At 42.4% G+C, this 26,541-nt stretch overlaps 1 protein-coding gene across 7 annotated transcripts in view; it reads right to left on the reverse strand.

Annotated features, from left to right (window-relative positions):
* The window catches only part of ARID1B (AT-rich interaction domain 1B), a 645,879-nt gene that overhangs the window by 174,387 nt on the left and 444,951 nt on the right, over positions 1 to 26,541 (reverse strand). For all 7 annotated transcript variants that reach the window (XM_044289093.1, XM_044289092.1, XM_044289095.1 and 4 more), the window contains 2 exons: positions 11,303 to 11,482; positions 3,898 to 4,198 (listed from right to left, as the gene is read on the reverse strand). In XM_044289093.1, the coding sequence (XP_044145028.1) occupies positions 3,898 to 4,198; positions 11,303 to 11,482 (481 nt within the window). The remainder of the gene's footprint in view (positions 1 to 3,897; positions 4,199 to 11,302; positions 11,483 to 26,541) is intronic.

Below are 26,541 nucleotides of genomic sequence, written 5' to 3' on the forward strand. Positions count from 1 at the left end.
TATTTGCAATGTTCATCTGACAGATTAGATCATGTTCTATTTTTATAGAGCAGGTTGTTACGGACGCAAATATGTTTACTTTTTAAAATTTATTTAAGTTTTACACAATGTCATTTTTGAAACCCAAAAAATATAATAATTTTAGTGTCTCCATAGTCTGAGAGCCATAGTTTTTTTTTTGTTTTTTTTTTTGGGCGATTGTCTTAGTTAGGGTCTCATTTTTTGCAGGATGAGATGACCATTTTAATGGTATGATTTTGGGGTGCATATACCTTTTTGATCGCTCGCTTTTACTCTTTTTGTGATGTAAGGTGGCAAAATAATGGCTATTTTTACACCATTTTTATTTTTTATTTTTACGTTGTTCACCTGAGGGGTTAGATCATGTGGTATTTTTATAGAGCAGGTTGTTACGGACACGGCAATACCTAATATGTGTACCTTTTTTTATTTATTAAAATTTTACACAATAATATAATTTTTTAATTTTTTGCGGGATAAAACGACTGTTTGAATGGTTTGTTTGGCATACATCCGACTTTTTTTTTATCACTTATTACCTTTTTTTGGACGTAAGGTGAGCAAAATTTCAATTTCATCATAGTTTTTATTTTTTATGGCGTTCACCGTGCGAGGACTGTAACATGACCGCTTTATAGATCGGATCGTTACGGACGTGGTGATATATAACATGTGTAGGGAATTTATTTGTATTTTTAATCAGGGATAAATGTTTTAGTTTTTTATTTTTAACTTTTTTCACTTTAACTTTTTTTTATCCAGACCCACTTGGTTCTTGAAGATCCAGTGGGTCTGATGTCTGCATAATACAGCGGCAGTGATCAAAACCTCACAGGACGTACCGGTACGCCCTGGGTCCTTAAGGACTCGGGAAACAGGGCATACCGGTATGCTCCAAGTCCCTATCGATACGCCCTTAGGGACCCCTTAGGGACTTAGGGCATACTGGTACGCTTGTTTCCCGAGTCCTTAAGGACCCAGGGCGTTCCTGTGACCCCCCCGCATTGCCGATTGCTACAAACCGCAGGTCAATTCAGACCTGCGTTTTTCTGATCCCTGCGGTCCGTGATCAGAAACCTCAAAGTGCCCATATTTTTTTAAAAGTTAAACCCCCCCCCCCCCCGCAACCCTCTGTGTTTTTGTGCCTGCGGGCACAGCGGGGGGGGATGATTGCAGGCGGTGCGGGAGGCGAGCAGCAGTGTGGGGGGCAGGTGCGCAATCTCCCGCCCGCCACCTGTTTATTTTCAGGATGGCTGAGCGGTTGAATCAGAGTGTCAGCTCATTGCTGACACTCCGATTCAAACGGCAGACATCTGTGCAGATGTCCGCCGTTTTAACGCCTTCCATGCCGCAGTCCATAGGGATTGCTGTATGGAAGAGGGAGGGACCTCCCTCCCTCTCCCTTCGGGAGGCTGCTTTGCCATTGCAGCCCCCGGACAAGATGGGGTGACAAAGGGAGGGAGCCCTCCCCTTCCCCGTCTGCTCAGTTGTGGCAGACGGGGAAGGTTCCCATGGCAACAGGACGCCTTCTCAGGCATCCTGCTGTCTATGGTGCTGAACAAATCTGTGCTAAAGGCAGAGATCTGTTCAAAGTGTGAGTAAAATACAGTGCAGTACACTATATAGTGTACCGTATTATGCAGACATCAGACCCACTGGATCTTCACGAACCAAGTGGGTCTGGGTTCCATAAGGAACTATAACATGCAATCATCTGATTGCTATTATAATAGACTCCAATGCACTAGCCCTATTACAGGCAAGGGCTCCATAGGAAATACTATGCAGCAGCCTCCTGTCATTCATAAAGACAGGGGCTGCTGCACACAAGCTCCGACTCCTTCGATCACCACATGGGGGAGCAGGAGCACAACCGAAAGCGAAAGCTTTCAGCGCGCTCAGATCCCGTGGTCAGGAATGACCACGGCATCTGAGGGGTTAAATGTCCGCGATCAGTATTATTGCCAGTTGCGGACATTAGCCGCGGGTGTCTGCTAGAAGAAGCAGGCAGGCCATCCATGGCTATGGCACCCACAGCAGGCAGGAGCGGCCGCCATCTTTAAACACGCGCCCAACGCCTTACATGTACGGTGCTGGGCGTGAAAGGGTTAAAGTGCATAAGTGAACTCTGACTTAGCTTGACCAAAACTGCTGACAGACTCCATTAAAGGGGTTATCAGGCATGCGTATAGATCAGTCCCGGCATCTGCTAGGTTCCCTTTCATCTGTCACCCACAAACAGGGTCGCATAGGGAATAGCAGGAGGCACGAGAGACTGGGTCGCCCTTATCAGGGCGGCAATTCCGTTTGTAGGTAGGGCCACTTTAACAGGGCAAATATAGGGATATTGACCCAATCGAGCCACTGCACCAGGCTGCCTACCCTGCTATCAAATATACGAGTGGCACATAGGTTCTTATCTTGTTTTTTGTTTATCTTTATTCTTCATATTTAAGGGTCCATTATATTAAATTTTGACTATTAAAAGTTATGTTTTAGAATAATGGTCATTCTGTGAATTTAATGATTTGACAGTGATCATTTTTGTAAATATACTTTATTAACCAATTCCCACCGATTAGGATAAAATTCATCCCCACTTACCTTATTGTTGTGACTCGGTCTCCCCTGGTTACGACCACAGCTCTTCTCCAAAATCCCGATGGTCGCGCTTGCCCAGAAGACTCCTTCTTTTCTCCCGGCTGGGCCGCTCGCTGTCCTGAACGCACACGCTGCCGCACATGCGCGACAGTGACTTCTTCCCGGCCAGAACAGTACAGAGCTGCGAACGCGCACGCCGGCTCTGTACTATACTGGCCAGTCCAGTGCGCGGCCGGGAGAAGACTTCAATCAAGATGAAGCCCGCCCCCAGCCAGAATCCAGTAAGTGAACACGCGGTGACAGCAGGTAAGGATAACCCCTTTAAAGGAGCCAATTCCACAAACGGTCTTTCTTCATCTGTGATGTAAATTGTTTTCTTATTAAACATGTCTTTAAGGCAGAATATATTCAACTACAAAAAATATTAGCTGATCATTGTTTAATGCTTGCCATAAAGTTATCCAGGTTGAACATAGTCATGGGAGTTGTATTTGTCATTTACATGTAAATTATCACAAGTTCCATAGTTCCAGGTGACATAACCTGTTAAATATCAGTCAGTATTGCAAAAAAATGTGTTGCAATTCGTAACTACAGTTTGGAAATCTACTGTTCATCTTTGCTCACAGAGCCGGGAACCTAGGAGCTGCGGGACGTAAAACTTTAGAGGCCTCCCCTTCTCCTCTAACTATATTTTATCTACCAACCACATGCTGTTGTCAAATGCAGCTTAGGGTACTTTCACACTAGCGTTTTTCTTTTCCGGCACCGAGTTCCGTCCTAGGCGCTCAATACCGGAAAAGGATCCGTTCTTAAAATACATTTGTGAGACGGATCTGCATCCGGATCCGTCTACAAATGCTGTCGGTTTGCATGCAGATTGCCTGATCCGGCAGGCAGTTCCGGCGATGGAACTGCTTGCCGGATCACTCTGCCGCAAGTGTGAAAGTAGCCTTACATTCTGTGGTTGGTTAGAGAAGAGAATAACTGGGGATTTTAATTGCTAAAATATCAAGATGAGGGCTTTTCTATTAACCCAGCAAGAGTAATAGTAGCAGCAAGTTAAAAGATGTAACGTATTTAACCCCAATTAGAGAAGACCACAATGCACAGTTGTGCCAAGCTTCAACTATTATGACAAATGTATCAGCATTTTCAGTTAGGGCATGGTTTACAGTTTTGTCTACATCTGTAGCTTTGTTCCGTAACCTAAGGTAGAATATACAGTGGACATTTGCAATGGGCATTACAAGCTCAACGCTTTACAAAACATACCTGTTCTGCGCAGAATTAGCAGCTGCCTGCATCACTGCCGCTGCTGCCTCCTGTGCTTTACGGTTCACAGTAGGCATGGGTGGACCCATCCCTGGATCTCCTTGTTGAGAGTTGGGAGTCATACTGGCCATGTTTACAGGATACGGCCTGTTCTGTACTGCACTTCCAGGCATTCTTCCCATGTTCATGGAGCTGCTTGGTCCATGTCCATGCATCTGGCTGTTCGTATTCATGCCGGGGCCAGGGCCACTATAGTTCGCGTTTGGTACTCCAGTATATGATGGCGGTCTTGAGTACGTTCCTTAAATAATAAAGATATAACAATCTTATTGACTGCATGCATATACAATGTAAACAGAAGAAATGACAGTAACATTTCTGGATGATCACACTGACCAAAAATACAGTATAAAGTTTCTCTGTAAAGGCCATATACCTTATTCAAAAAGGACAGAAAGCAAAGCTAGTGAAGAGTGATCAAAGAATGTGGCTTGTCCCTTCTAGTAAAAAAAATAAAAAAATAAGGGATCGGGGGCAATTGTAACAAATGTGTAATACATCTCTAAGGCAATGCTCACTACAATGTCCTTTTACAAAAGCAGATTTCAGGCAGCCTCTGAAAAGCCATAGGCAAAATAATGGGTATTTTCATGTAATTTGTTGCAGCTGAAGCAGCATCTCCGGCCTGAAGCATGAACCCCCCGCTAGCATTTCTAGACATCAATCACTTAATCACAGTACTCAAGCACTTTATTGAAGAGGTTAAAATCGGAATAATAAAAATGCACAAAGCTTTTCGAAGAAAAAAAAAGCTTGAGGGAGTATGTTAACCTACATTCATTTTTGTATAAAACTTACTGCTGAACTTCACTAGAACTACCGAGCAGCATGCCAGATTTCAAATTACAGCCATCACTGATCTTTTTATTTATTTTATTATTTTAGGAAAGGAAAATGCACCTTGAACTTTTTATAAGAAGTACTTCTTATATAAGCTTGTGTCAAGAATCTGGCAAGAGATACTCGGCATTCTGTCCAAATAATGACAGACACTGCATTTGAGATTCGGGGAGAGGTAGATTGACGCATACAGGAGATGAAAGATTTTGCGGTCAAGTCTTAAAACCTAACCCAACAGAAATCAAAAGTCATATTTCTATACATGGGCTAGAAAGCTAGGTAGCTTTTTCTGTATAAAATCTAGTTTTATGCATCTAAGTAGAACACAAAATGACTGTGTAAGAGAAAAGTGCATAATTCACAGGTACCCACTTTTCTCACTAGAAGTGAACATGAATCCCCTGTATTCTATCAGGGAAACTGTTTCTTGTCAGTGGTAAACTTTGGTTGATAAATTTAGGGGGTCATTAAGACCAGCATTTCAGACGCCAGTCTTAAAAAGCCCTATATCTGGCGGTGGATCTGCCAAAGTTATGAAGAGGCACAGGCCTCTACATAACTTGGGCGCATCCAGCACCAGTCTAAATGCAAGCCAGCTTCCTAGCTGTTTTACATTTAGACCATTTTCTACGTCCATAACAGGGGTAGAAAATTATGAATGAGATGGGCCTGCTGACTTGACCCCTTTCGAGCCCACAACGCGCTCACTTTTCAAAATCTGCTGTGAGCAGGGAAAAGTCGCAGATTGTGGCACAACTAACAGCTGTGCTACAATCTGCGCCTGAAATAAGCCCTCCTTAGTTCTCATCTAAAAGAAATAGAAAATTTGCTACAAATTTACAAAAAGGCAATTTTTGACATTTTAGTTTCTCTACTTTTAAGACATTCATACCTCACAAATTAATTAAAGGGGTTCTCCGATTTTGCTTTATTGACGACCTATTCTCAGGATCGGTGAGGGGCCCAACTGCCGGCAACCCTGCCAATCAGCTGTTTCAAGAGACGTGCTCGTACGAGAGCTGTGTTCTCCTGTTTACAACTCCGATGTCCCATTAACTTCAATGGGACAGCTCCTTCCTATTCACTTGATTACCTCCAAATACCATATGTCCACTTTATGTTGCCATCATTTTTCAAGAAGGCTTATAAGTTTAGCAGCAATTTTCCAAATGTTTTACTACATTTGCATCATACAATCACTATAATAAATCATTCATATTTTGTGTCAGATATTCTAAAAGTACTAAAAAAATGTTTTCCCATAGACTGAGCTGTGTGAGCTTCTGGTTGTTTTGAGTGACAGGCTGTACTTTTTATGGGTATCATTTTTGGGTACATATGACTTTTTAATCAGTTTTTATAAAAAAATGTTGGCAGGAGAGATGAACATAAAACGGTTATTCTGTGAATGTTTATTTTTAATGGGGTTCACCATGCACTGTAAATGACCCGATATCTTTATTCTGTGGGTTGATTATATTGATATTCCAATTTATATAGTTTATTATGTTTTGCTACTTTTGCAACATAAAATCACTTTTTTTAACCGCTTAGTGCATATTATGAGCTGGGAATTTTATGGAGCAGGCCGCTGGGATTAAGCCCACTCCATGCACGGCAGGTGCTGGCTGTATGATACAGAAGACACTAGCCGCAATGACAGGGAATCACGCTGCCCCCCGTCATTTAACCACATTCAAAAGCAATTGCAGCATCAGTAAGGTTAGGCAGAGGGATGCGGCTCTCTCTGCCTTCCGACCGGTTACCATGACAGCCTGGGCCTTGCTGGAATTTCCCAAGCTTGTCATAGTAATCTTCCTGCTAAGCTGTGTTCAAAGTACAGCTCGGCAGGTAGAGCGACAGAATTCTGTTCACTCGAATTGGTGTCTATTAGGGTGAATGGGACAAGGGATGAAAGGATCCCAAGTTGTAGCCCCCCAAAGGGGGCTAAAAGTTATTGTTAAAAAGTTTATTTAAAAAAAGTAAAAAAAATATTAAAAGAATATTAAAAGTTTAAATCACTCCTTAACAATTTTACATATAAAAATAAACAATAAAAAAGTAAACACATTAGATATCGTTGCATTCAAAAATATCAGAATTATTAAAAAATTTCTTTAAATGTTCCTGCGCAGTGAACGCCTTAATGGAAAAAAAAATTTAAACAACACACAATGCGCAATTTTTTGGTCACTTTGTCCCCCTCAAAAAAAGTTGTATAACCGTGATTAAAAAGTTGTATATACCCCATAAAAGGTACCAATAAAAACTACAGTTTATCCTGCAAAATACAAGCCCCGTACAGCTCTGTAGACTGAAATATAAAAAAAATGGCGATGCAAAGAAAATGTTTTCAAATGTCTTTATACAATATAAGTCCTCATATGGCTATGTGAATAAAATAAAAATAAAAAGTTATAGCTACTTGAATGTGGGAAGGAAAAGTAAAAAATGAAAATAGGCTCAGTCCTTAAGGGGTTAAAAAATTTTATGTTTTGGGCCACAATATTTTAACGCTATGAGACAGCTGCACTTGCTTATTATGAAAAGATCCAACCCTGGCAGTCACAGCTGACACACTCCTGAGCCTGCGCCATCCACTTAAGTTACTACTGTATGTCTTAAAGTGGCAAGTCACTAGCAATCTGGCTGCAAACTTACGAACTTTTGCAGGAAAGGGTTAAAACAATTCTACTTTTATATAGCTATAAGAGAAACATATATAGAAAACATAAGTATAGGATTAACATGAATGCCAACAATGTCCAGAAATCAATAAATTAACCTCCAAAGAATTTGTCTAGTAATTACTGGTCAGTAAGCATCTCTATTTGGTACAGCAGGAGAGTTCTTACTTATCCACCACCTACAAATTAAAGATTACAGTAGAGACAGAAAAAGAAAGGGGATTTTTGTTCATGCATTGTTTTTATATCAGTGTTTAGGATTGGCTAGTACCCCTTTCTCATATTATAGGATAATACTATAACGACTGGCAAACAGTACCGTAATTATTTATCGAGGTCTGATGATTACCGGTACGAAAATGAAAATGGTCTTTTTGGCCATTATATGATTAATAATAATCTTTATATAGTACCGAACTATTCCAAAGCACTATATAATCAGAGGGTCATGTACAAACAAAATCATTACAGTAGCAAACTAATGAGAAATTATAGCAATAGACATGAGTGCACTGCTCACACGAGTTGACAATCCATGAGGAGATCGGGGTGACACATAAGGTAGAAAGTGATTGTTTTGAACAACAGTCTCACTATCTTAATTAAATAGAGCAGTGGATCTAATGCTGCAAGAGCCAGTCAACAGCCAGAATAGGCATTAATGATTAGGGAATCCATTTTTGTGCATAGTTTTGTGCATAGATTTATTAAAATACCATAAGTCTCATGATTTGCCTATCACGTAGGGGAGATACAGACATCAAAGGCAGCGCTGCTCAGTGTCTCCTTTCAGCAGAACCGCCTTTAATGTCCAGAAGTTTTTTTCTGGCCGACCATTAAAGCTGTTGAGGACAGTGTGCAGCAGCTGAGAGCCTCTTTCTGTTTTTGCCCTACATTGTGTTATGCCCTCTGTACAACCGCCTAATGTGAGTGGGAATGACCAAAAACCCTATTCCTTCTTTTTCAAACGGTGTAAACTTTTTGAGCATGCTTTGTAGCTAGTAAATTAAAGGCTCATCTGCTGAGAGCCATTTATGACACAGGTGACGAAACCCAGGTTCAAGGGAGCTCACGCTCATCAGTAAAAATATTATATTAATTTGTATATTGCATCTACTCACAGTTCATTGTAGGGCTAGGCCATAAGCCCACTCGGTCAGTATATAGTCTACAGTTCTGATTTATTATATATCAATGTTTTACTGTTTAAAGTGTCAAGGAAGATTATGGTGCAGAGATTAAAAGAACACTGACAGGGCCAATAAGCATATTGAGGTATATATATGGCAGTACAGGTCTTATAATGGGTATTACAATCATGTAAGTATCCCCCCCTGTCCACATTATACATACAGTAAACTGAAGTTTTATAACCTGCTCCAACGGTCTTCAATCTGCCCAAGGGGCGGCATTTCACCTCTCTTGCGCCCAGCCAGCCTCCCCCAACTGCCGCTTTGAAGCGCCGCCCAGCTCATGAATATTCAGTTTGCTGGGCGGCTTCTGCGGTCCCCGCTCTGAAGCGCTGTGCTTAACAGTGCCCGGCGCATGCGCCGGATCTTGTAAAGTCCGGTACAGTAAGCGCCGCCCAGCTCATCAATATTCACTTCGCTGGGCGGTGCTTACCGTCCCCGACTTCACAAGATCCGGCGCATGTGCAGGGCACTGTTCAGCGCAGCGCTTCAGAGCGGGGACCGCAGAAGCCGCCCAGCAAACTGAATATTCATGAGCTGGGCGGCGCTTCAAAGCGGCAGTTAGGGAGGCTGGCTGGGCGCAAGAGAGGTGAAACGCCGCCCCTTGGGCAGATTGAAGACCGTTGGAGCAGGTTATAAAACTTCAGTTTACTGTATGTATAATGTGGACAGGGGGGATACTTAGATGATTGTAATACCCATTATAAGACCTGTACTGCCATATATATACCTTAATATGCTTATTGGCCCTGTCAGTGTCCCTTTAAGGGCAGCATAATGGCTCAGTGGTTAGCACTGGTGCCTTTCAGCGCTAGGGTCCTAGATTTGAATCCCTAGCATGACAACATCTGCATGGAGTTTGTATGTTATGTTCTCCCCCTGTTTGCGCGGGTTTCTTCCCACACTCCAAAAGACATACTGATAGGGAACTTAGACTGTGAGCCCCATTGGAGACAGCTTGATGCTGTATATGTCAGCGCTATACAAGCATAATAAAATAATGGTGCACTATAAATATTATTACTGTATTCCCCTTCCTAATTGTACTATTGTGCCTGTGTATGCCTCAGAAAACCACTTGCACTAATATTGCATTCAAAACATTATACTGGAAAAAAGTTTGTGAACCTAAACTATTTTAAATATAATCTCTATAAGGAAATCCTCTGGACACCTTAGGAGCATGTTTCGCATGATTGCATTTTACTTGCAATTTTTTTATTTGGTCTGTATTAAAAAATTTGCAGCAGTTTTTGTGATAAATGTAGTTAAAAATCAGTTTATTTCCAGACTGCCCCATGTGGTTCATGTGAAGTCTTCTCTCTGATATCATGACATCATAAACATTATAGCGAAACTCTTATGAAACCCTAAGAATATCGCTTAGGCTGGGCATCGTGTTTTTACAATCTATTTAACGTATACGTATAAAAAAAAATAAAAAATACAAAAGAGTAGCACACCAGAGTCTGGTAAAGAAAAAAAAAAAGAAAAAAATTATAAATATATATATATATATATATATATATATATATATATTTTACAATGGAACTCAGTCTGAGGCATCTTTTAACGTATGTTTTTTTTGTACACATTTAAAAGGATGGCAAAAATGTGATGTGAACCCAGCCTTAGATTAGTGTTTCAGGAGATAAGAGATATGTTTTCACATGAGCTGTTAGCTGAAGGAACTCAGCAGAAAAAGCCTGAAAACAGACTGATTTTTAACTGCATGTGTTACAAAAACTGCAAATTTTTTTTAAAATAAATGACCAATTGAAAAACGATTTTTAGAGTAAAATGCAAACATAAAATAAAACTGTCACAAAGGCAATGCTTTTAATAACACTATTAGCAGGAGTATAATTATATAGGTAAAAAGGGAACAAACACATGATTTCCACATTATAATGTACTTGACCACAGAGTTTTATTCTGAATGTGCTTGTAGTCTCTAGTCTAAAACGGTAACAGAATAAACATCTTAATCTAAACTAGTGCCAAAAACTAATAAATACATGAAATAGCACAGAGGGAAATCCAGGAATAATGCGGCCAGTCATCTTCCAATGCTTTGCTAATGGATTAGTAATTCACTGGTGAGGTCTCTGACAGAAAACAGATGGCCTAAAACATTAAAGACAATGAATCCAGCAGCTGCCTGGCTTGCCCATATCAGCTGGACGTGTCACAAAGCCAAGTCCGGGTGCCCACACACACTTGTAGATGTGGGTCCAGGCTGGCATTCATTAAAATAGAAACCAGCAGCCAACTGCTTCTCCCAGACGGGATACCCTGCGGACGAGACTGCTCATTTAACACCATCTAACTGTGCTAATACAAATATTTTATAAGCCATTTCTATTTAGCCAAGAGACTGAAACAAACAGAAATCTTACACTAACCATTATATTTTATTTATGTGGCCTGACCAGGGTAAAGGTATTATACTACTAAAAATAAAACTTGCACCATCCACTGCCAGTAACATTACAGATGTCAAGTAAATATATGTGCTATGTGCTATGTCTTGCTACTGTATGTATCAAACTAGCTTTTGATGAGAACAATGAGCGCTAAAAGAAAGCCTCAACAGGGATGAAAAGTAGGTTTTAAGTTAAAACTTGCCTTGAGGTCCATACTGGTTCATTTGTGGTCCATAATTGGCAGTGGCGTTTCCTTGTGGAAAGCTGGTCATAGCAGTATGCATCTGACCCCCAGAAGATGGATGAGGAGACATAGAGGGCCCCGTCTGCTGAGGTCCATACTGTGACAGCTGGTGGTTTCTTTGAACCCCAGGTATGTATCCTATAATTTAAAACAAGGTAAAAAAAAATATGAGAAACTATTTAGTAGCAACAACATTAGTATTTCATTTCAAAGTTTGGCTCATTTCCTTTCTATGGCTCCAAACGTAGTCTACAGAAACCACTGGACCCATAGCTAATTTCAGGGTAATCACCTGCCACAATGAGAGCTTCACTGAATGTAATTTTTATTTCATTTTAGGTAATGGAATTGCCTAGTTAGACAAAATCTTCTGCTTCCCACTACAGTTATGGAGTTAAATGATAAATTCTGTCTTCTTGCGGATACCATAAAGATGAGTTAAAGGGGTTAACTGACTCTTTTTAACTGATCTCATAAGCATCTTATAGGTGGGGGTCTGACACTCGGGACCCATACCGATCAGATGCTGATGACCTATTCAGAAGATAAGTAATCAGTTCCAAAGAGTCTGATAACCCCTGTACATGTATATACACTGCGAGTACTGTACAAGGTCTCACAATAAAGTTCACAAACTCCCCACAGCAAGATTTTTGGGAAGCACTATACAGAAAGTAGAGTATGGTTTCATAACCTTACAGCTGTGTTTTTGTTGTCCAACAACAATCTCATTCTGATTGGCAACTAGTAATGTTTGTGCGGGTTGTTAGACTTTGTAAGAGGCTAACAATGCTCATTAGCAATCCTGCTTCCTTTCCTTCCCTTCTCTCAGTGCTGGTGTAGTGATCTTATGTTTTGAGGAATACAATATCTCCTTATTGAGAGCATCTTAAATGATATGAGGAGTCTTATAGGCCAGGCAATGCAACATCATGGAATTGCTCATTAGTATGCAGGAGGCACTAGGAGCACTGCTAGCACTCGCTGTGCTCACTGCTCCGAGGGCTTCTTCAAGGCCCTGCACTGCACTGTGTTCTGACTGCTTATAGCATTAGGATGTACTGCATGTAGATGTCTACTATGACCTGACGCTGACATCATGTCACAGTGCAGTGCCGGCCTGGAAGAAGACCAGGGAGCGGTGAATGCAGGAAGAGCATGCAGTCTAGAGCAGGAAAGGCAAGATTATTTATTTTATGTCTGATCTGATGAGGGTTGGGGGTCTGATTGGGTGGGTCTGATACAGATTGCGGTCTGATATGGGGGTCTGATTGGGAGTGTGATCGTAGGTCTGAAAGATTGGGGGTTCTGAACTGAGGTCTGATGAAGATTGAGGGTGGTCTGATCTTGGGGGGGGGGGGGGGTCTAATGAAGAATGGAGATCTGATGAAAAATATTTTTTTCTAATTTTCTTCCTCTAAAACCTAGGTGCGTCTTATTCAGGTACAGCTTATAAAGTGAAAAATACAGTACTCATCTTTTTCATAAAGAAGATAAAGATCAACAACATTAGCTATGGCAAAGTACTGTAATAACAATCACTGAAGCTGCTGAAAAAATATTTTTTAAACAGAGATGAAACAAATCTGTCAGTAAGTGGTTGGCTATAGAATAGGAATTTCTTGTTATTGCAAGCTAGATCTGAATCTGCTAGACTAATATAAGGGTTTCAAACATAATGTGGTCAAAATGACCATGAGTGAGATAATGCTTTTCAGATCAGAAATTGAACAGAAAAACAATTTCTTGAGTAATTTTTGTCATTACTAGTTAACTTTTCGATTGAAAACTTCTAAGGACTTGCCTATGAAGGACCTTTACATATTTCCAGGGTTGTAGTAAATTCTGGATAACCCATTTTAACCAATTAATAATTTGTAGGTAACCACTAGATAAATAAGTGGATAGGAATATTGGATAAATAATATTTATATATTATTCATGCACTTGATGTTTTCCAGTGCATAGAAATCAGGTTTGTGGAGTCTGAGCAGCTTTTTCAACAGGAAAATGGATCTCCACCTTAAAATATAATGGGCTTTGCCAGTGATACGAGATCTACATAAATAGTGGATCCTCTGTGCTGCCACGGATGTAGTGCAGTAACACTGGTTTGGAGTTCATGAGCAAGGTTTACGTGAGTAGAACCAGTTTATAGTAGTAAAAATCAGTAGACAAAATTCACAGTTAATCAAGCAGAAAGTCATGGCAGGCTTAGTTCATACACAATGACATTCCAAGCAGAAAATTAGGGGAAAAAGGCAAACCAAATCAAGCCCAACAATACAGAAATTAAAAAATCAACTTGGGGTGTCCTTAAATCCTTGAATAGTTCAACACTGAAAGAGTTAACGACTGGTTAGTTGCTGAACTAGGTGTTCAGGTAACATCATAGAGTCAGTAAGTACCTACTAGAGCCAAATTTGATGTATGGCATCCTGTATATGCACATGATGTGTATTAGGTGCAGATTTTCATGTGGGAAATCTGCAGTGTAATACAGTAGCAAGTAAGTAGATGAGATTTTCAAAATCTCATCTACATGGTGTGGAAATTTTCCACTTGGAAACTGGCCTGTGGTGTGGACAATTGCAATGTCAATTGTTTGCACAGATTTTCAGTGCCGATTTCACCCTTCTGGATCTGAGGCAAATAAATCCGTTACAAATCCCACAAATAACACATACAGATTTCAGTGCAGAAAGGCAGAGAAATCCGCACAAAAATCCACATGCTAAATTTGCATAAACTACTGCTGTGTGCATAGACCCAGAGAAGGCTTTGCTTCTGACCACATCTGTGGAAAGTCAGAAACAGTAGAATTGGCTCCTGGAATTTCAGAGAGCAAAGAATTAGGAAGAAGAACCCATGGGTGTTCTCTGTGCACAATAGAGAATTGTGAGACTTTACTGGACTCTCCTGTATGGTTAAGGGAATTCTGCCCATGAAAGTAAACTTGCCAAGTTATCCTGGTGAGAGGAGACAAAATTTCTAAGGTAGCTGATTCAGGTAGAAGGTAGATTCATACAACTTGGCCATTGGACTGTGGATAATAAGTCGAAAAGATTTATAGATGCAAAATTAGACTCCCCTGTCTGAGATAATATGAAAAGATCATGTAGGCAGAGGAAATGGTTCATAAACAGAGGACAATTAGACTGCAGAAGGGAGACTTGGAAGAAGAACAAAATGTTCCATTTTAGAAAAAAGTGGTCAAATAGCTACTATTGTTGGGCGCGAATATTCGAATAGCGAATATTAATCCCGAATATCGGCTATATATTCGTATTTTCGAACACTCTAGATTTTGTTTTATCTCAACCCATGATCCCTCCCTGCTTCTTGCTTGTGGGCCAATGAGAAGGCTGCAATGTCTTTGTCTGAGCTTAGCAACATCCCTAGCAACCAATAGGAAAGTTGCCTACCCCTTTATATACCACACAAAGATAAAGAAGATGTTGAAATGCAGTATGTGATTGATGAATTCCTGAAAAATGTCTGGGGATTACTAAAACCTAAGGACATCCACCAAGTATGCAAAATGTCCATCACATGTATTGAGAAGAGTGTCTTCAATTCACTCCCTTCATGGATTTAGATTAAATTCTTTGACCTTCTGAGGTCCAATTTGGTCAAGATCCTAGCCCCTCGAATCCTATCAAAGAGCTTAGAAGTCAAAAGGAGTGGTTATTTGTGACACATGGAAAACCATACTTTTTCTCAACGAAGAAGAATCCAGCTACTGCTGATTATGATTTACAAATAAAGTCTATGTTCTCCTTGATGTCAAGAGGTATAGCCTCAGTTTCAGGGGGCAAAAAATGGTCAACTCTGCTAGGAGGAAGAAATGTGCTGGGAGAAGATCAATAGGGAAGTCATAAGATCAATGTGGAGGTAAGGTCTCTGTTTATGGTTTAATGAAGACTTCAGGATAATAAGCATATGGCTCATGCAATAAAGAAAATTCTTGTCTACAGGCCAAGATGGACAGTTCAGTTCCCAGTCTATGACTGGAGATTGCTCCTCTAGCCATGGTAGGCAAATAACAAAATACCTTTGATGGACCTCTGTAAAACAGAAAGAACTGTGTCAACAGAACAGTGATAAAGCAAATTCCCTGAGGGTGAGCATCACCATTCACAGAAGCAATGGAGAGAGGTCTTCTCATAGGAGTTATTTGTATGTTATACTTGGAAACCAGAACTGATGCAGGATGTTCCCAGCAGACATAGAAAGAGCAGCTTAGGTGAAAGGAACTTAGAATTTGTGACTTTCCACCGAGGGTTGCCTCTTTTATTAGCCCTATGCATTGGAACTTCCTGTTCTTATGTAACAGTCCCAGAAAAAGTGAGGCTTATCTCCACAGTACAAGCACAAACTGTTTCTATACCTGGTGCTCTGTAGCAGATTACCAGCTGAAGGTCGTTTTTAGTGGCAGATTTCTAATTTGGTGGAGGTTTCAGAGGAGTTTTTACAAAAGTATTAAAAGAGTATTTAGATGAGTTTTTTCTGCTTCCTCATTGACCTCTATGAAATCCACAAACAAATGTGCTGCCAAGAAATAACATGTCAGTGTCACTTCTCAAGCATTTTTCAAATCAGCTACTGGGTGCACACGATGGACTATTAACATTAAAGCTAATGTGGAAACTGTTGGTAAGTTTTGGCTGTGGATTTAGCAGTTTTAGCTGGGGATAAGCCTGATGAAGAGGGGGTTTCACTCTTGAAATGCGTAGCAACAATAAAGATACTGATTATATACACTGTGAGGCAGTGACAGGCCTCATAGCTGCTAGGGGAGATTAATGGCAGGAGTTTCTGTGTCTTCCGTGTAAGTCATTAGGTCTGAGGCAGCACCAGGTGACACAAACAGTCTGGCATAAGAGCCCGCCCAAGACTGTCAGTCAAGTAGAGAGAATCTTGGTGCAACAGAGGCCAAGGCACAACAGGACAGACATGGGACAGAATACATCAGAAGCAGTTAAGCACTGCCAGACTCTCAGACGCAGTCATGCACTGCTAGGCGATCAGATGCAGTTACGCACTTCTAGGCGAACAGGGAACAGACCAGGAACATAACACAACATAATACAGGGCAGGTACAGACAGAACAGGACATGGCATAAACAAGATACAAGATACAGAATACAACAATGAAAACCTAGGCGGAATCATACAAACGGGCAGATAGCAAGACCACTTGGGTCAGCAGCAAGGAGCTACACCCAGAACGGAACAGGACAAACTGACAGACAAAACAGAACTGACCTACAGACAAAAGCACAAACACTGACCCCCAGCAACCAGCTCACAATAAGATAAGGTTGCCTAATGAGGGCACTTGGGAGGACACTACCCTGGAAATAACACAGGGAGATAAACCCTTCCAGGTCAGGGAGAAACAGAAACCTCAGAACCCTGTAATACGGAGCGTTGCCCATGGCAACCAGGAACACGGAACCAGAATACAGGAACAGAAATGAAGATACAGTCAAAGGGGTACACACGTACACTGGCAGAGTATACAGTAGACACCGCAGCCAGCACGCAGCTCCTAGCAAGCAGCCTCCACAGAACCCTGCAGCCAGTACACAAGGGGACGTGCAGTCAGCCTACACAGCAATACACACGTCACGGTGAACTGCACCGTGACAACGGCCTACTCTTCTATTTGTGTCTAACACAACAGAAACTACCATTAAACAATCCTGCACATGAGGTGCTGCCTCTGTCCAATTTTTTTGTTCACAGTATATGTCATTGACGTCTATGAAATCCACAATCAAATCTGCTTCCAAGAACTAACATGTCACGTCAAGCATTTTTCAACTCCACTACTGAAAAAAACCTCTCTTTTACACTGAGTGCACAAGGTGGAGATTTTAACATTAAAGGGAACCTGTCATGTGGATATTTGATTATAATCTAACTAATTATATACAATCATTAACTACTAAAAAGTACCTTGTGTATTCACTTACTGGTGTGACAGATGGTTACCTCATAATATACACACAAAGATGCCGCATGCTAATGAGCTGTTTTGAGTCCGGTGTGAGGTCATCGAGTCCAGCGTATATTTAATTCAGAGCTATAGCCACTCCCCAGCCCACCTGCTGCTGATTCATATGGAAACAAACTGTCATTCAGCAGCAGGTGGGCGGGGAGAGTCAGGAGCTCATGAATATTCATGACTCATCATTATCAGCTGGAGCTTTTCAATACAAGATGTTGGCAGATTGACTGGGTCAATTAAAGAAAGTGAGTCAGTCACTTATTTATGTTGCCCACCATAAAAGGACACCATGCTAGGACACCATAAAACTGGTGACAGGTTCCCTTTAAAGCTAATGGAGAAAGTGTTGGCGAGTTTTGGCTGTGGATTTAGCAGAGGAAAACGCATGTTGTCTGCAGCTGAATCAGTGGAAGATTTTAGCCATATGAACATACCCTGACAATGTGCATAGGTTCAGTACCTATAGGACCAGTACCTTCAAAAAGCCTGTGCCCACCTGCGTATCCTTCATTATCTTATATGTTTTTCATTCCAATAAATCAGTTGGTGTCACAGTCTCATTTTTTTATATTCATATGGTTGTGCCTAAAATATTTTTTCATTGATGACCACAGAGAAAGAAACTGGGGGACCCTATTTTTGGGGTTCTGTGATACCCCAATGTGATTACAAAAAACGAATTTACTGTTTCCACCTGCCCTTACCTATAAATGCAGAAAATAGACAATTAACTCAAGAAGGTCAAGATGTCTTTGTATGTTTTTATTATAGCTCTGTGCTCTACTGTTTGAAATATTTCATTCTCACCAATGCACATATATTTGATACTGAGCAATGCTGAGTCAACACCATAAGAAAAGAGTTGACCGTCTGATCACAGCTATTTGTGACAACTCTAGATAACCTTATTTCCTGTCCATTCCAAGTGATTTCTTCAGTTAGAAACACATTACACTGTAACAGACAAACATATAACCAATTATAACGCCGCAGAAAAGTTAAGACTGAACGTCTTTCTTGCTTTCTATAAAACTGGGTCACATTCCACCGAGATTACAACATTCCTTCCTAAGCATTTGTTTGAGTGGAAATTGTGCAGTGGTGTTAAGAAAGAGGTGCATGGATGCCTGAAGTAGGACAGCAAGCAATATTCAGATATTCATTACAGGGAAGCATACAAATCATTTGTGCTTTGGGACTGCTGAATAAAAAAAAAAAGAATCTTGGCTTGCTTCACTCAGATGTTTTGTGCTAAAAGTATCTACATGGTCTAAACACAGAAGAGTGACTCAGAAAGAGAACTGACATACCATTCCAGAGAATCTGGCATGTTTTTAAATGGACAATTAAACTCTTGCCAGTATACACACAAAGCATGATCCATCTTTCTCTCTTCTGCTTTAGCCCAAAGATGACATCATTTCTAATACTTCACCTCCAATAAGTCTCTACTAGTGTTGAACAAATCCGAACTGTAAAGTTCGGGTCCGGGTACCTGAACTCGCAAAGTTTGGTACAGACCCGAACTTTGCTGAAAAATTTTGGGTTCGAGTTCGGTGTTCGGGCATTTATTAAAGCTTTTGAAAGGCTGCAGGGCAGCCAATCAAAAGGATTTTAACCCCTTAAGGACATAGGACGTACCGGTACGCCCTATTTCCCGAGTCCTTAAGGACACAGGACGTACCGGTACGTCCTGACTTAAAATCGGCATTCCGGCGCCGCGGGGGTTAATCGGAACGGGACGCCGGCTGAAATCATTCAGCCGGCATCCCGTAACAACGCGGGGGGGGGGTCATTTGACCCCCCCCCCCCCCCCGTATCGGCGATCGCAGAAAACCACAGGTCAATTCAGACCTGCGGTTTTCTGCGTTTCCGGTCCATTCGGGTGTCCTGTGACCCGATGAACCGGAAAAAGACTGCGATCGGTGGCGTAATTATACACCACCAATCGCAGTCCGAGGATTTGAGGAGGCGGTGCTGGCCCTGGTGCTGAACACTGCTGTCCAGGGTGCTGATTGGTGAAGGGGAGAGAGGCGCGAGATTCAAACTTCCTGCGCTCCTCTCTCCCCTCCTCTTCCTGTCCAGCACCCTGACCGTGCAGCATCGTCCAGCACCAGCTCCTGTGTCCCCCTAATCGGCATCCATCACCCTCCTGCACCCATCGCCACCCAGGTAGGTTAGGGTCAGTGAGGGAGAGGCACCGTTAGGCAGGGAAAGAAGGGAAAAGTTAGTTAAGAAAAAAATAAAAAGTACTTTTATTCCAAACTTCCATCTATCCATCTAACACTAACCCAGACCCCCCCCCCTGCCACTTGCCCAGACCCACAAAGCGGGCGAGGTATGGCGTGAAGCTATACAAAATTTGTGAGAGTACCTCAGGGTACACTTAAAAATTTCGTGTGTACGAGGGGCGAGATTCCCGTATTCAACCCCCAGAATGTCCCCCCACTCTGGGTGTTAGCGGGAAACTCGTGTGGGACCTTATGTACCCACTGCTGGATAAGGGTTACCACTTGTACGTGGATAACTTTTATACCAGCATTCCCTTGTTCAGGTCCCTTGCCGCCAGATCCACGTTCGCTTGTGGGACCGTGCGGAAAAATCAACGCGGCCTCCCTGCCTACCCCCTCCAGGTACCTATCCCCAGGGGTGAGACCCGTGCCCTTACCACTGGAAACCTGTTGCTGGTCAGGTATAAGGACAAGAGGGATGTCCTTATGCTGTCCACAATCCACGGTAACAGCACCACCCCAGTCTCTGTGCGAGGTACCACGGCAACGGTCCTCAAGCCCGATTGTATCGTCGACTACAATCGGTATATGGGAGGAGTTGATCTCTCTGATCAAGTCCTCACGCCATATAACGCCATGCGCAAAACCCGGGCATGGTACAAAAAAGTTGCGGTCTACTTGGTGCAGGTTGCCATGTACAACTCTTTTGTACTATCCCGAAGCGCTGGCAGCACAGGGACATTCCTCCAATTCTATGAGGCAATTCCTCAAGGACCTGATCTTTTCGGACTGGGAAAGAGCAGGCCGGAGTACCTCGGGAACTGGAGGCGCCCGGATCGTCCCTGGCCAACACTTTCCAGGTGTGGTCCCCCATACTGGAAAGAAGGGACGAACCCAAAAAAAGTGAAGAGTGTATCACAAGAGGGTGATACGGAAGGACACCACTACTCAATGTGACACGTGCCCCGATCATCCGGGCCTCTGCATTATCGATTGGTTCAGGGAGTATCACACTTCCATGGAGTACTAAATTTGTATAATCCCCAACAGTTCACTAGAGAACATAAAACACTATGGCTCTCAGACTTTGGAGACACAGAAACAATTTTTCTTTCCCCAAAAAATATTAGTTTTAGTGCAGGCATCCTCAAACTGCGGCCCTCCAGATGTTGTAAAACTATAACTCCCAGAATGCCCAGACAACCTACAGCCATCAGCAGGGCATGGTGGGAATTGTAGTTTTACAACATCTGGAGGGCCGCAGTTTTAGGATGCCTGCTTAGTGTCTCCAAAGTCTGAGAGCCATACATATTGGGCATCGTCGCGTGCGTAAAAGTCGTCGCTATAAAAATAACCTTTGACCACACGCCTCGGATGAACGGTGTTAAAAATATAAAATAAAAACTGTGCCAAAACACCCATTTTTGGGCAAAATTTCAATTTGAATCCATTTTGTCGGTAATAAAGCAAGGGTTAACAGCCAAACAAAACTAAACATTTATTGCCCCAATTCTGTAGTTTGCAGAAACACCCCATATGTGGTCGTAAATGGCTATATAGCCGCACGGCAGGGCATAGAACGAAGGGAACTCCATACGGTTTCTGGAAGGCAGATTTTGATGGACATTTTTTTTTTGACACCATGTCCCATTAGAAGCCCCCCTGATGTAGCCTAGACTAGAAACTCCAAAAAATTGACCCCATCTAAGAAACTACACCCCTCAAGGTATTCAAAAGTTATTTTACAAACTATGTTAACCCTTTAGGTGTTCCACAAAACTAAATAGCGAATGTAGAAACAATTTTAGAATTAAATTTTTTTGTTACATTGCCTCAAAAAAGAGTAATATAGAGCAACCAAAAATTAAATTTACCCCAAAAATAGTCCCAAAACAACAACCACCTTATCCCGTAGTTTCCTAGATGGGGTCACTTTTATGGAGTTTCTACTCTAGGGGTGCATCAGGGGGCTTGAAAGGGTACATGGTGTAAATAAACCAGTCCAGCAAAATCTGCCTTCCAAAAACCATATGACGTTCCCCTTCTTCTATGTCCTGCCGTTTAGCCAAATAGTAGTTTACGACCACATATTGGGTGTTTCTGCAAACTACAGAATCAGGGCAACCCATTTTGAGTGTTGTTTGGCAGTTAACCCTTGTTTTACTCCTGGTAAAAATTGATTATATTGGAAAATTTTCCCAAAAATAGAAATTTCAAAATTGTTTCTCCATCTGCCATTAACTCTTGTGGAACACCTAAAGGGTTAACAAAGTTTGTAAACCCAGTTTTGAATACCTTGAGGGGTGTACTTTCTTAGATGGAGTCACTTTTTTGAAATTTCTATTCTAGGGGTGCAACAGGGGGCTTCAAATGGGACATGGTATAAACAAAACCAGTCCTGCAAAATCTGCCTTCCAAAACCCATATGGTGTTCCCCTCCTTCTATGTGCTACCGTTCGGCCAAACAGTAGTTTACGACCACTTATGGGGTGTTTTTGCAAACTACAGAATCAGGGCAACCCATTTTGAGTGTTGTTTGGCAGTTAACCCTTGTTTTACTCCTGGAAAAAATTGATTATATTGGAAAATTTTCCCAAAAATAGAAATTTCTAAATTGTTTCTCCATCTGACATTAACTCTTGTGGAACACCTAAAGGGTTAACAAAGTTTGTAAACCCAGTTTTGAATACCTTGAGGGGTGTAGTTTCTAGAATGGGGTCATTTTGGGAGGTTTCTATTATCTAAGCCTCACAATATGACTTCAACCCTGAACTGGTCCATAAAAAGGGATTTTAAAGATTTCTGAAAAATTTCAAAATTTGCTTCTAAACTTCTAAGCCTTGTAACATCCCCAAAAAATAAAATATCATTCTCATCACAATTTTTGGGGGTATTACTATGTATTACAGAAGTAGAGAAACAAACTTTTTTGACCCAATTTTAGCAGTGTCATGAAGTACAATATGTGACGAAAAAACAATCTCAGAACGGCCTGGGTAAGTCAAAGCGTTTTAAAGTTATGAGCACTTAAAGTGACACTGGTCAGAGTTGCAAAAAATGGCCTGGTCCTTAAGGTGAAAATGAGCCTGGTCTTTAAGGGGTTAAGCTGTAGGCACTTAGAAGCCATCACAGCCATGCCTAGTAATGGCATGGCTGTGATTGGCCGGTGCATCATGCAACCTAGCCTCTATACAACCTGGATCACGTGTAGCACCACGTATCAGCTCTGAGTAGTGCAGGGACAGGAAGCAGGCAGCTGAAGCGAGGGAGAGTGTTAGGAATCTAGATATTTGATTTGTGGGTGACCTATAATGATTTTTTTCTAGGTGCAATACACCAGCTTTACACCCCTGACACAAATATAATAATACATCTGGCTGTTAATTCTGTATGTGACCTATAGCGATTTTTTGTTGGTGCAATGCACCATCTTTGTACCCCTGACACAAAAATAGAATAGTTATGGGTACTTTCACACTTGCGTTGACGGAACTGCCTGCCGGACATCCGTGTGCAAATTGATAGCATTTGTTTCCGGATCTGGATGCGGATCTGGCTGACAAATGCATTGAAAAACCGGATCCATCTCACCGGTGTCATTCGGAAAAAACGGATCCGATATTAAATTTTTTTCACAGATTTAAAGGTCTGTACATGTGCAGATCGGGAAAACTGATCCGGTTTTCCGGAACACTTGGTACCGGATCCGGCATTAAAACATTTCAATGGAAATTAATGCCGGATCCGGCATTCCAGCAAGTGTTCCGGAATTTTGGCCAGAGAAAATACCGCAGCATGCTGCATTATTTTATCCGGCCAAATACCTTAAGAGTGACTGAACTGAAGACATCCTGATGCATACTGAACGGAATGCTAGGATAAAACTGAAGTGTGAAAGTACCCTAATCCGTCTGTTAGTTCGGTGGGTGACATATTCCCATTTTTGCTGTGAGATACACCTGCACTGCATACGTGACAGGGAACTTAATATAGTTAATCCATCTGTTAGTTCGGTGGGTGACATATACCCATTTTTGGTGTGAGGTACACCTGCACTGCATACGCGACAGGGAAATTAATATAGTTAATCTGTCTGTTAGTTCGGTGGGTGACCTCAAAGAATGAGGAGAGCATCAAATAAGGGACATGACCCTGGTCGTGGTGCTGCTGGTGCTGGTGGAGCTCCTCATGCAGGGAGAGGAAGTGGTCAATCTGTGCCAGCTACATGCCCAAATGAAACACCTTCCTCAGGTGCATGTAGGCAACAGGACATTCAACGTCATTTTGTAGGTCCGAATACCGGTGTACGAATGGCGAGGCCAGAACAAGTAGAGGCGGTAGTAGAATGGATGGCTGACAGAGCCTTCAGTTCCTTCACATTGTCTCCCACCTGGTTCCCTGCTGAAACCGTAGAGTTGGCACCTGCAGCCCATGGGCATCTGTTTTTCACCTCACCCCCTTGCAAATCAGCCAAGCAGGCTGAGCCCCAAGTCATGCAGCAGTCTGTTATGCTTTTTGATGACTCTGCTGGCAGAGTTTCTGTGGGTCATCCACCTAGCCCTGCCCCAGAAGTGGAAGAGATTGAGTGCACTGATGCCCAACCACTTATGTTTCAGAATGTGGACATGGGAGGACCACCGCAGCACGTCTCTGATGATGACGAAACACAGGTGCCAACTGCTGCAGCATTCTGCTGTGTGAAGACTGGCAAGGAGGGCAGGGATGAAGAGTGGGTGGAAGATGATGTGGAGGATGATTCCTGACCGTTGAAATGATGTCATTCCGTCTGGTGGAGACAGAGACTTTTAAAACAACTTGCGGTGGCTGTCCCACAGTACGTGGTTTCCAGCTGTCACTACTTTTCCAGGTGAGCCATCCCAGCCCTGCACAACCAAGTGGCGGACAAAATCAGGTGTGCACTGCACAACGCCATCTGTGGCAAGGTCCTCATAACTAGCGATATGTGGACCAGTAAGCACAGGCAGGGATATTATATCTCCCTAGCTGCACACTGCGTAAATGCAGTGGTGGCTGGGCCTGAGGCGGATAACAGTTTGGCGCATGTCCTACCACAACAGAGGATTGCAGGACATTTCTCGTTGCCTCCTTCTCCTACTCCGCTTCCTCCTCTAACGCCTGCTCATTCGGTCAGTGTAACACCTTCACCACCAACTTCAGCACAGCCAGTGGGAAATGACAGCAGACTGTTTTGAAACTACTCTGTTACGGGGAAAAAACCCACACCATGCAGGAGCTGTGGACAGGCATGGAACAACAGACCAATGAGTGGTTGGTGCCGCTGAGCCTCAAGCCTTGCCTGATGGTGTGCCATAACGGGTGAAATATTGTAGCAGCTCTGGCGCTAGCCGGTTTGACGCACATCCATTGTCTGGCACATGTGCTGAATTTGGTGGTGCAGAGGTTCCTGAAAAATTACACCGATATGTCAGAGCTGCTGCAGAAAGTGCGGGCCGTCTGTCCGTGCTTTTGGCATTCTCACCCTGCTGCTGCTGACCTGTCTGCACTGCAGCGTAACTTCAGCCTTCCCGCTCACCACCTCATATGGGACGTAACACATGCTGGAGAGACTGTGCGAGCAGCAGCAGGAGATAAGGGAGTTTCAGCAGCAGCACGCACGTGGAGTCACTCTGTGGAACAGCACCACTTCACCACAGAGTGGTCCTCCATGCGGGACGTAAGTGCGGTGTTGCACTGTTTTAGGAGCTCCACCAACATGGCCAGTGCCAATGACGCAGTCCTCAGCGTTACTATCCCAGTTCTAGGTCTCCTTGAAAAAACACTTTGGGCGATTATGGAAGAGGATGTGGCACAGGAAGAAGAGGAGGAGGAAGAGGGATAATTTCCGCGGTTATCAGGCTAGTCATTCACAAGTGGCTTGGAGGGTGGGTTCCTGCACCAACAGAGGCCAGGTACACAACTTTCTAGCCAGGGCACAGCTCTGCAGGATGAAGAGGATGATGAGGAGGAGGAAAATTGTTCACAGCAGGGTGGCACACGCTGCTGATGGCATTCACACCTGAGAGCGGGGACTGAGTGGAAGCACAAGGCGAAGACAGAGTAGGAGGAAGACGTCGTCAACGTAGCTGGGGCACCGCCAGCACCTCAGAAAGGAGGGTTAGCATGGCCGAAATGTGGAAAAGCTTTGTCAGCACGCCACAACAACCAGCACCACCAGCTGATCCGTAACGTCTTAGCAGGAGGCATTTCAGCAACATGGTGGAACAGTACGTGTGCACATACCTAAATGTACTGACTGATGGGCCTGCCCCATTCATCTTCTGGGTCTCCAAATTTGACCTTTGCCTCCTAGTTTAAGATTATTATTTTAAATTTTTGTTGTGTTATTTTAAGTCAATTCCCTATCCACATTTGTTTGCAGGGCAATTGCCCTGCTCTTACCCCTATACTGCTTCCTTTTGCAGCCCTCTAGCCCTTACTACGACTATTTTACAGGTATTTTAGTGCACCAAAGTTCAAACTCGAACTTTGACTCAAAGTTTGGTCGAACCCGAACACCCTAAGTCTCTATTTTTTTTTTTAATCCTTGTTTCAATATTTCATAAATTGAGATTGTATGGTTACAACTTTAATTGGTAAATATTCAACACATTTTATACTTAGAAACCTGATACATATAAAACCTGCTAATGTTCTTGATGTTTCCATCTTTCAAACCCATAAAAAGTGATTATGAAACTTTCCTTTAAATAAAGAAAACCAATGAAAATTCTGTTTAAAGTCAGTGATAAAACATTTGTCCACTGTCACCGCCAAAACTGAATTTCTTTTCATCCGCAAAGGGTATACCACCCACAGTATTTATCATCTTTTCAAAGGATAGGTGATAAATCTTGGATTGCTGGGGGTCTGACAGTTGCAACATTCCTCCCAGTGATCTCAATAATGGGAGCCCCCCAAGTACATCATCT

Source organism: Bufo gargarizans, chromosome 4, assembly GCF_014858855.1.
Source record: "Bufo gargarizans isolate SCDJY-AF-19 chromosome 4, ASM1485885v1, whole genome shotgun sequence".
Classification (NCBI taxonomy): domain Eukaryota; kingdom Metazoa; phylum Chordata; class Amphibia; order Anura; family Bufonidae; genus Bufo; species Bufo gargarizans.